The sequence below is a fragment of the Leuresthes tenuis genome, unplaced genomic scaffold (genome assembly GCF_036924035.1).
Source record: "Leuresthes tenuis unplaced genomic scaffold, fLeuTen1.0.hap1 SCAF_10, whole genome shotgun sequence".
NCBI classification, from domain to species: Eukaryota; Metazoa; Chordata; class Actinopteri; order Atheriniformes; family Atherinopsidae; genus Leuresthes; species Leuresthes tenuis.
The window spans coordinates 2,622,114-2,633,843 of NW_027325364.1; the positions used below are offsets into that span (position 1 = coordinate 2,622,114).

General features: G+C 43.5%; 1 protein-coding gene across 1 annotated transcript; it reads right to left on the minus strand.

The window, feature by feature from the left end:
- Positions 1 to 603: 603 nt before the first annotated feature.
- On the minus strand, positions 604 to 7,715 carry LOC140315918 (tetraspanin-13-like). The gene is made up of 6 exons (XM_072393531.1): positions 7,489 to 7,715; positions 4,489 to 4,656; positions 4,328 to 4,408; positions 1,017 to 1,130; positions 818 to 931; positions 604 to 723 (listed from the first exon to the last, which is right to left on the minus strand). The coding sequence occupies exons 1-6, from the start codon at positions 7,549 to 7,551 to the stop codon at positions 649 to 651; spliced, it is 615 nt and encodes a 204-aa protein (XP_072249632.1). The 5' UTR covers positions 7,552 to 7,715; the 3' UTR covers positions 604 to 648.
- Positions 7,716 to 11,730: the final 4,015 nt, after the last annotated feature.

Genomic DNA, 11,730 nt, shown 5'->3' on the forward strand with positions numbered 1-11,730 from the left:
GAGACAGAAGAAAAACAGACACAGTGCAGCAGAACAGCCTTTCAACCCGAAGCCAGGCCTGACTGCTCCTGCAGAAACATGAGAAACATGAGCTCCTGGCAGCAGGCAGTTTGCCTTCCTCTCCACGTTTCATGGATCTCAAAAAGAGGAAAAGGTGAAGCCACAGAAGGTGGCGTCTGTGTGGCTCGGGCAGAGAAAGAAAACCGGCGCAGATTGTACAAAACCAGCTGTTAGAACCACACAACTAAAGAACAAATACATTGTTTTTAACAATAACTGCTTATAAATCAGCCGACTGGGACATTTATAATACTGCTCCCAAGCTGAGACCATCATCCAGGTTTAAAGGAGATGTTTCCCCCCCCAAACCCACTGGACCGGCACCCCCTCTGTGTCATGAAACATGGAGAGCAGCAGGAGGAAAGGCTGCTTTACGGCAAAAAAATGCTTCAGAATTCACAAATCGTGCATTTTTAACTGAACTTCTTACTTCTTACTGCAGAAAAGAAAAATAAAACTGTCGAGATGACCACATTTAAATGATTTACATCGTCTTTGTGCAAGAATTAGTCTTGTTTCACAAACGGATAACTATAGCTTGACTGAATTATTCTGCTTTACAGTGTTGCTTTATTTTGATAGGAGTGGTTACAGGAAAGCTCCGGGGTTTGATCGAGGATCTTTCAGGTTTCTGTATTTGTGCGTGAGCCAAACTCCGAGGATCTGAAATGAGCAACAAAATGAGCAGCTGTCAGTTTAAGGAGAGAAAAACAACATTTCTGAAGCCGCTGTGCTGTTGCCATGACATCTCACCGACCTCTGTGAAACTGAAGAAGAGGCCGATGCCGCCCACGAACTGCAGCACCTGCCCGGCGTACTGCTGCAGGATGTTTGAACAGGTGACACACGACGGTGGGTTGCTGAAGCATTGCTAAAGAAGCCAGAGAAAGGAGAAAAGGATTAAGTTGCTGCAGGGGAAAGAGAAGAGAGAAAAACACGTCGGCAGTCTCACTCACAGCAGGACAGGAGCCATTGCTGTTCACATGAGAGAAGCCGCAGCAGTTGAGCGTCTTCTCTACATCCTGCTGAGTGGCCTCAGATTTATTCCATCCAACCTCCAGCAGCTGGTTCTGCAGGTTTAACATCACAGCATTACGTCTCTGCAAGCGTAAAGGCAGCGTTTATACGAGCAGCGTTTATACGAGCAGCGTTTATACGAGCAGAATACATGTTTGCATTTAAGGTTTCAGGAGTGATCACAATACTGGGCCTGCAGGCCTTTGAATGGTGTTTTCCCCCCTCTTTTCCCTCTTTTCTGTCTTCTCAAACCCCAGCTGGTCGAGGCGGATGGACACCCTTCCTGGTTCTGGTTCTGCCAGAGGTTTCTTCCTGGTTCTGGTCCTTCCAGAGGTTTCTTCCCGAGCCTGGTCCTTCCAGAGGTTTCTTCCCGAGCCTGGTTCTGCCAGAGGTTTCTTCCCGAGCCTGGTTCTGCCAGAGGTTTCTTCCCGAGCCTGGTTCTGCCAGAGGTTTCTTCCCGAGCCTGGTTCTGCCAGAGGTTTCTTCCCGAGCCTGGTTCTGCCAGAGGTTTCTTCCCGAGCCTGGTTCTGCCAGAGGTTTCTTCCCGAGCCTGGTTCTGCCAGAGGTTTCTTCCCGAGCCTGGTTCTGCCAGAGGTTTCTTCCCGAGCCTGGTTCTGCCAGAGGTTTCTTCCCGAGCCTGGTTCTGCCAGAGGTTTCTTCCCGAGCCTGGTTCTGCCAGAGGTTTCTTCCCGAGCCTGGTTCTGCCAGAGGTTTCTTCCTGTTAAAGGGAGTCGTTCCTTTCCACAGTCCCTCAGGCTCAGGACGGGAGATTGGACTGAAGACAAGTTTCGGTCCAATCTGTTGGTTTCCTTAGCTCGGATATTAATTTTTATTTATTTATTTATTTTTTTAAATTGGCTCCATATGAATCAATTGGATTATTTTTAAATTAATTAACTAGATTTCATTGGATTATGATTACAATGAATTGAATTCCAATTGGCTTGAATTGGACTTTATTACTTAAGTGCCTTGAGATGACATTTGTTGTAATTTGGCGCTTTATAAATAAAACTGAATTGAATTGAAGGCTGTTCAGGTTCCTGCTGCGTCCCCGACAGCGAGTAACATGCAACTGTCCAGATCAGATGTTCCCGATGAGATTCTTAAAAGTGAAAGACATTATATTACCCAACACTTTATCAAAATCACGTTAGCCGTTAAAACTGTATCCAACAAACTGGACGCTTCCATCGTGACGCTCGCTATGATCCTTTCCCTTGTGTCACATTGCATTGTGCTGCTGAAACAACCATAAAACCAGTAAAATAAAACCCCAAAAACCTTCTCTGTAACCGCCTCTAATCAACCCGCCTGCTGCTGTGAGGGGTTGTGGTAAAAAAACAGTTAAATGTCAGCTGAAGCTCTGCAAACGGACTTACTTTGGAAATATATTCAGTGTTTTTAAAGGCTTCCATTCGGCATGTGGTGCTCTGACCTTCCAGCAGATTTTACCAGTGACTCACATTTAAAACACCGGCTCAGTTGTAGTTTTCTGCTGAAATTAAGCAAAGTAATTGGCATTAAATTGTCCAGATGTTGGAAATATGCCACAGTTAGAAAAATGTTAAAGAGCATCGTGATGGAGGTTTGCATTTTGATGCATAGCTGGTTAAAGTCTCAAAGTAATTCAAGGTAATATTCTACATGACGATATTTTGAAGCTTATTCCATGAGGAGCATAGAGGCAGTTATGTGAAGCTCTCAGTGCACTTTCCTCTTAAAGCTGTATAGCTGCAACATGACAGAGGAAGCAGGTAATCTGCCACAAACAGCAAGGATATTATTTTTGAATTGGCTCTCTATGAATTAATTGGATTATTTTTAAATTAATTAATTGGATTATGATTGCAATGAATTGAATTCTAATTGGTCTATATTATTTAAGTGCCTTGAGATGACATTTGTTGTAATTTGGCGCGTCAAACAAACATCAAACAAATTGATGTTTTCTGCTGAAATTAAGCAAAATAATTGGCATTAAATTGTCCAGATGTTGGAAATATGCCACAGTTAGAAAAATGTAAAAATTTTGATGCATAGCTGGTTAAAGTCTCAAAGTAATTCAAGGTAATATTCTACATGACGATATTTTGAAGCTTATTCCATGAGGAGCATAGAAGCAGTTATGTGAAGCTCTCAGTGCACTTTCCTCTTAAAGCTGTATAGCTGCAACACGACAGAGGAAGCAGGTAATCTGCCACAAACAGCAAGGATATTATTTTTGAATTGGCTCTATATGAATTAATTGGATTATTTTTAAATTAATTAATTGGATTTCATTGGATTATGTTTACAATGAATTGAATTCCAATTGGCTTCAATTGGTCTATATTATTTAAGTGCCTTGAGATGACATTTGTTGTAATTTGGCGCGTCAAACAAACAAACAAATTGATGTTTTCTGCTGAAATCAAGCAAAGTAATTGGCATTAAATTGTCCAGATGTTGGAAATATGCCACAGTTAGAAAAATGTAAAAATTTTGATGCATAGCTGGTTAAAGTCTCGATAAAGTAATATTCTACATGACGATATTTTGAAGCTTATTCCATGAGGAGCATAGAAGCTATATGTGAAGCTCTCAGTGCACTTTCCTCTTAAAGCTGTATAGCTGCAACACGACAGAGGAAGCAGGTAATCTGCCACAAACAGCAACACGAGTGCTTTTCTCTGTTAGGAGAAGGCCTTCCAAAAGAGTCCGAGGGTGCACCTGCAAAGCTTAACGCATGACAAGCCGAAGCTGGGGTTTTAAGACCGGCTGAAGATGCCTACTGACAGATAACGACACCAATGTGGCACAGAACAGTCCAGCTGTGAAGAACAGAAAATGGCTGTAGTGTGAAATCTTGCAGGTTGGACATGGAGCTGTGATTTGATCCTCATGTTTAAGCGCTCCTTCAGGATACTGAGCCCCTAAATGTCTCATCTAAAAGCAAATGGGTCTGTTAGACAATGAAAAACTGAAGGGATTAATACACCTTTTAGTATTTCTGTTTAAATAAAATCATTTAAGCATTTTTGAGTAGCTGAATAGGGCAAGAAAAAAAGCTTAAAATCAAAAGGTCTTTTCTTTTTCCTCTTTGTTGAGTATATTTTCTCTAATTAACCTAAATCTGTACCTACAGACTTCACATAAACACAGCAAAGGTGAGTAAATGTATTTAACTGGAACATGTGGTGGGCAAAAAAACGTAGTTAAATAGAGAAAATGCTTCTATAGTACATTTCCCACAGGAAGGGAAACCTACCTGTTGGTCTGTGTTGAGAGCCAAACATGCACAGGAGATGGAAAACTGCAACACAAACACTAAGAAGAGGATCATCATGTACTGGACAGAGTTTAGGAAGTCAAATCCTGAAACCTCAGCGCTGCCACACAGAAATCCTGCCCGATCAGACCAAAGGATACAAAGAAGAGCAGGACCTGGTGGTGCTTCACAGCCCCGCAAAGCCCCACAAAGGCGACCAGCAGCAGGAAGGCGCCCACGCCGATGACCCCGGCCACCACGCCAATACTGGAGACCAGGCCGAACCATTTCCCCCATGCTGCCACGCCGATCAGCAGCAGGCTCACCATCTGAGGAGAAACCAGCGGAGAAAGGTTTGCAGCTTGTTATTGGAGCTCCATTCAAAAACATCCTGAAGTTACGGCGTTAAAAGTGCAGCCTGCAGCCAGTCGGCCTTCAGCTCAATCCAGGGACAGCATTACGAAGCAGGTTCACACCTATTAATGCAAGAAGTCGCCCTGAATAACAAGTGTGTTCAGTTCAGGCGAGCAATCGTGGATCTGGAGCCACACATGAACACAAAAAGCTTCAGGAATGCTCCTAAACTAATGAGGCTAAAGGCTGCCGGAGCAGGAAGTAAAAAGAAAAGCAGCCATGTTGGTCGGATGAGTCACAAGTGAACGAGTTCCAGTTCTTTTCTTCAGGCACAGTTTCAGCCAACAAAGTAGAACCGTTCCAAGCAGTCAGCGGGCTTATTGTTCAGGTCCAAATCCACTTTTCGTCATCCAGACTCCAACATGCTGAACGGTTCCGTTTGAATAAAATCAGCTAGTTTTTTTTAAACATTTTGGAAGATAACGGAAGCTTTGTTCATGAAGATGTTTCTTATTTAGATCTAAAAACCTCTCAAATGAAAAGAGAAAACTGTCCATCCAATGTCCTTTTCCTGTCACATGCATCTCTCGCTCATCTCAAACCAAACCTGGGTTTCAGCACGAGTTACCATGGTGACACAGCTCTGGTGAGAGGTGAACCAACTGAAAACCCAGAGTTGAACCCAGAGCCCCTCCTCCTGTTCGCAGCAGGGCCCCGGGTGGCCTTAAAGGCAGGATGTGTCGGATCTGGGGCTAAATGTTACCGTTTGGTGTTCAAAGGGCGTCTTGCCTAAGGATCCCTACTGGGGGGGGGGTACATTTAATGTGGGTGGGGCAGGATTTGACCTCTGGTCACCGTCAGGAAAGGCAGAAATCTTACTAAGATACTCCATCTATGTCTTATTCAGTGTAATGTTCACATTAATGTACCCAATGCCGATTCATAAAATCATAAAATGAGACGCAAATTCATGAAGCGTTCCTCATTTTTTGAGGCAGAGCCTTCAGTTATCAGGCCCCTCTCCTGTGGAATAAGCTGCCAGTAAAAGTCTGGGAACCCTTTCCACCTTTAAGATCAGGCTGAAACTTTCCTTTCTGATAAAGCTTATAGTTAGGGACGGCTCAGGTGAGCCTGAAACATCCCATAGTTCTGCTGCTATAGGCCCAGACTGCTGGGGGAGCTCATCTGTCCCACCTCTCCTCACTTTGCTCTCTTTTCCCCCTGTTTAATTTCTCAAATGATTTTATGTCCCTGTGACATTATTGTGGTTATTAACTTGTGTTTCCCTGTTCCAGCAGGTATCCTTTGAATGGTGTTATGGTGTTTTTCCCCCCTCTTTTCCCTCTTTTCTGTCTTCTCAAACCCCAGCTGGTCTTCCTGAACCCTTCCTGAGTCTGGTTCTGCCAGAGGTTTCTTCCTGGTTCTGGTTCTGCCAGAGGTTTCTTCCTGGTCCTGCCAGAGGTTTCTTCCTGGTTCTGGTTCTGCCAGAGGTTTCTTCCTGGTTCTGCCAGAGGTTTCTTCCTGGTTCTGCCAGAGGTTTCTTCCTGGTTCTGGTTCTGCCAGAGGTTTCTTCCTGGTTCTGGTTCTGTCAGAGGTTTCTTCCTGGTTCTGGTTCTGTCAGAGGTTTCTTCCTGGTTCTGGTTCTGTCAGAGGTTTCTTCCTGGTTCTGGTTCTGTCAGAGGTTTCTTCCTGGTTCTGGTTCTGCCAGAGGTTCCTTCCTGGTTCTGGTTCTACCAGAGGTTTCTTCCTGGTTCTGGTTCTGCCAGAGGTTTCTTCCTGGTTCTGGTTCTGCCAGAGGTTTCTTCCTGGTTCTGGTTCTACCAGAGGTTTCTTCCTGGTTCTGGTTCTGCCAGAGGTTTCTTCCTGGTTCTGGTTCTGCCAGAGGTTTCTTCCTGGTTCTGGTTCTGCCAGAGGTTTCTTCCTGTTAAAGGGAGTCGTTCCTTTCCACAGTCCCTCAGGCTCAGGACGGGAGATTGGACTGAAGACAAGTTTCGGTCCAATCTGTTGGTTTCCTTAGCTCGGATATTATTTTTTAATTGGCTCCATATGAATTAATTGGATTATGATTACAATGAATTGAATTCCAATTGGCTTGAATTGGACTTTATTACTTAAGTGCCTTGAGATGACAATTGTTGTAATCTGGCGCTTTATAAATAAAGTTGAATTGAATTGAATAAAATAATTAGAAAATATATCAATGGGCAGAATCTGTAGGCAGGAAATTAACTGAATGATGCATCATCATCATCATCATCAGACCTTTCACCTGCTGAAGGAACGGAAGCAACAGCTGACACCTGTCCACTAAACTGCGCTGGAGTCCATCTTCCGTTGGCGTATTTATTGGGATCAAAGTCCACTTCAGAGGAACTGAATCAGGTGGAAGATGAGACGGATGAAGACAGAGGGAGGTCCTGCGAACAGGAAGCCAGACAGACAACCAGGAAACCGCTGCGCGCTCACAGGAGGAGATCTGGGACTTGTTGATGACGAACTTGGAACATTTCTTATCTGATAATTTCGTTTCCACGTCAACGTGTCACCTTTGTTCATCAGGTGGACGTATTGGTAGAGAACTTCATGCATTTTTCATACACAATGATGTTAGAGAACAGAAACAGCGGAGAGAAGACTTTGCAATCATTAACCGAGTAATCAGCAACACCTGCCTCCACGAACATATTTCAATCTTTTTCTGTAAAACATTAACCGAAAACAGACCAAATGAGTCGCGGCCAGGCTGCACTTTCATAGTTAGACCTCCTTCCGCTTAAAAAGGGGGAAAAAAGACAAGTCTTACTTACAACATAAAGGATATTGAGCGCAGAGAGCGCGTTCTTGGTGCAAACGAATCCGCCGCAAACCATGGCTGCTGTGCGCACAGTCCCCTCCGGAGCCTGGAAATATCTGCGGTCCTGCGGCTGTTGGGTGGCGCTCAGCCGGTGTCCTCGGCTCCTGTGGCTCCTTCCACCGGCTGCTCTGCAGGTGAAGACCGGACTGCGTCACCTGCACTGAGGCTGCGCGCTGGTTTGTCAGCTGACGCAGTTACGTATGACACAGCTCACCAATGGTGTCCTAAAACCAGCGGGGATCCTGATAAAGTAATGATAAACTTCCACGTTGTGTCACACCAGGGTGGAATCGTTAACAAGGACAACTCGGTAACCTCCTGCATCCCAGTGGACCCGGATGATGAGTCACGCACAGCAGCGGAGCATCCCCTTTTATCAGGAACACACCTGCACGTTATGACGCCTCAATATGATAATTGTGAAAGATCTACAGCTCCCTCTTGTGCCCAAATGTTCTCCGGTGGCAAAAGGAGTTATTCTGCAGCCATCTGCAGCTTCATCTTCAGTGGAAGTAAACAACTCAAGGAAATCTGGGATTTTGTACCTAACACCACTGATCTTCCTCAGTTTAACTGACCCAGAGATCATTTAAAGAGAAATATGTATTTATGTTGTCTCCAGCTTGCCACTCCAGTTGTATCTTTACACAATAAAGCTGCCTTCTCTTTTAAAATCTTACCTTCTAAGCCAACAGACCTACAATTTCTGAGCCACATTCCTAAAAAAAATGGCAGGAATAGCACCAACTGGCCCAGAAACCCTTCCAAATGTTGCACGGGAAAATATTTCATGTTGTTGCTTCTTGATGCCTCTGAGCCACATGGTGTGTTTTTCATTTCCAGAGAAATATACAGGAAATGCATGCAAACGTGGCCTTTTTCCAGCACAAGAACAAAACTAATGGTTTCATTTGTGTGTTTCACCTTCAGGGCTCCATCTCTAACCTTGAACTGGCTGAGAGGAAATTGAATATGATCCAGTGGTCCACAGGTGTGGATGCATGACCTAATTTTAAGCTTGTTGTTTGCCAGGTTGTAGCAGCAGGAAGCTGTATTCATGGCCAAGTATGAACAGAAGAGCCAACCAGCAAGCGCTTCACCAGTTTGTGTCACACCAGCGATTCCACTGACCTCTCAGTCACTTTGACTCTCTTTTGCACAGATAAAACGATTGGTGGAAAGAAAAAAGCTGCACTCTGACACTAAAGGGAAGAAGAAGCAGAGGAAAGACTCCAAACGCCACTGTGAGTCCACAGAGGATGAGGTGAGCCATGACAATCAGAGCATGAGCAGATGTTACCGTAGCATGACAGAAAGAGCTCACAGAAATGCCCATAAATGGCAATTTGTTCATGAATACCAATGAAAACATGGAGGTCCTTCCTCAAAAAAGGAAGAACAATACATTTCACATTGAGGAGCAGGTTTGAAACAGTCACATGAGTCATATTTCGAGGCATAAACAAACACTTTATTTGGTAAAATATCCCCTGCATCCTGTGGGGCTGCTGGATTAAAGGCTGTTCCCACTGTATGGGGAGCATTAAGCAACCGAAGCTGATACCATTTGGCTGTTGGACAGATGGCTGCACATTTGACTCGATAGAACTTTGATATCCAGATGAGTTCATGCTGGACTCGAACCATTGTTACATATGAAAACATCAATGGCACTAAATGAGCCGTAGTCTGAGCAAATTTTTACATTTTATCGGACATGCAGCACTTCATTTCTACCCCAAACCTGAAAGTAAGCGGCCCGTTATGCACAGAAACGACAGAGATGGAGAAAACCATGAAGGTTTCATCAGAAGGACACAAGTTCATGTTTGTCTCAACAGTTTCCAACAGATGTTTCAAACATACATGTTATATTTATTCAGACTAGATAATGGAGACATTTAGTCATGCATGCAACAGGAAGAGGGAGAACAGAAACATAATATTGATTAAAAGGACCGGATGAAGACCGTATCATGCTCACAGATGAATTTGTTCTCAAACACATTCATTTCTGTGTTCCAGCTCTTCGTGAGATTCCTGCCAGGGATCATCAGTGCATATGGACCTGGTGTACCAAATACCCCTTTTATCCAGTACCTTCAAATACAAAACATGAACATCAGTATAAGGGATATGACTCCTTGTGCAGCTGATTAGATATAATAAATAAAGTATGAAAAAGGAATTAAACAGTTACTGTTAAACAGTTACGGATGTTTGGCTGTATCCTGTTTCTGCTTGTTTGCTTTTCAAATTTGGTTTGATAAAGCTCAGCGTGTCCTAATCCTGAAATCACACTCTTTCTGTAGATAAGTCAGGACATTGACTCTGACTCCTAGTCCTAAAATAACACTCTTTCTGTAGATAAATCAGGACATTGACTCTGACTCGTCAGCCTAAAATCACAAGCTTTCTGTAGATAAGTCAGGACATTGACTCTGACTCCTAATCCTGAAATCACACGGTTTCTGTAGATAAGTCAGGACTTTGACTCTGACTCCTAGTCCTAAAATAACACTCTTTCTGTAGATAAATCAGGAGATTGACTCTGACTCGTCAGCCTAAAATCACAAGCTTTCTGTAGATGAGTCAGGACATTGACTCTGACTCCGAGTCCTAAAATCACACGCTTTCTGTAGATAAGTCAGGACATTGACTCTGACTCCGAGTCCTAAAATCACACGGTTTCTGTAGATAAGTCAGGACTATGACTCTGACTCGTCAGCCTAAAATCACATGGTTTCTGTAGATAAGTCAGGACTATGACTCTGACTCCTCAGCCTAAAATCACACGCTTTCTGTAGATAAGTCAGGACTAAGACTCTGACTCCTAGTCCTAAAATCACACGGTTTCTGTAGATAAGTCAGGACATTGACTCTGACTCCGAGTCCTAAAATCACACGGTTTCTGTAGATAAGTCAGGACATTGACTCTGACTCCGAGTCCTAAAATCACACGGTTTCTGTAGATAAGTCAGGACATTGACTCTGACTCCGAGTCCTAAAATGACACGGTTTCTGTAGATAAGTCAGGACATTGACTCTGACTCGTCAGCCTAAAATCACACGCTTTCTGTAGATGAGTCAGGACATTGACTCTGACTCCTCATCCTAAAATCACACGCTTTCTGTAGATAAGTCAGGACATTGACTCTGACTCGTCAGCCTAAAATCACACGCTTTCTGTAGATAAGTCAGGACATTGACTCTGACTCGTCAGCCTAAAATCACACGCTTTCTGTAGATAAGTCAGGACTATGACTCTGACTCGTCAGCCTAAAATCACATGGTTTCTGTAGATAAGTCAGGACATTGACTCTGACTCCTCAGCCTAAAATCACACGGTTTCTGTAGATAAGTCAGGACATTGACTCTGACTCCTAGTCCTAAAATCACACTCTTTCTGTAGATAAGTCAGGACTATGACTCTGACTCCTAGTCCTAAAATCACACGCTTTCTGTAGATAAGTCAGGACATTGACTCTGACTCGTCAGCCTAAAATCACACTCTTTCTGTAGATAAATCAGGACATTGACTCTGACTCGTCAGCCTAAAATCACAAGCTTTCTGTAGATGAGTCAGGACATTGACTCTGACTCCGAGTCCTAAAATAACACTCTTTCTGTAGATAAGTCAGGACTATGACTCTGACTCGTCAGCCTAAAATCACATGGTTTCTGTAGATAAGTCAGGACTATGACTCTGACTCCTCAGCCTAAAATCACACGGTTTCTGTAGATAAGTCAGGACTATGACTCTGACTCCGAGTCCTAAAATCACACTCTTTCTGTAGATAAGTCAGGACATTGACTCTGACTCGTCAGCCTAAAATCACACGCTTTCTGTAGATAAATCAGGACATTGACTCTGACTCCTCATCCTAAAATCACACGGTTTCTGTAGATAAGTCAGGACATTGACTCTGACTCCTCAGCCTAAAATCACACGGTTTCTGTAGATAAGTCAGGACATTGACTCTGACTCCTCAGCCTAAAATCACACATGCTTTACATTTTGAACTATAAATTAAGCTCCAAAACAAGATGAGACTAAACTGAAAGCCAAACAGCCTTTTAGTTCGATAAAAAACAGCCTTGATGGACTCAGAACAGGAGTCTTTACCAGAAGAAAGAATAGTTTTATTTTCTTTTACCATAAAGTCTTTCTTACCCAAGAGTGTCCTTACGTCCA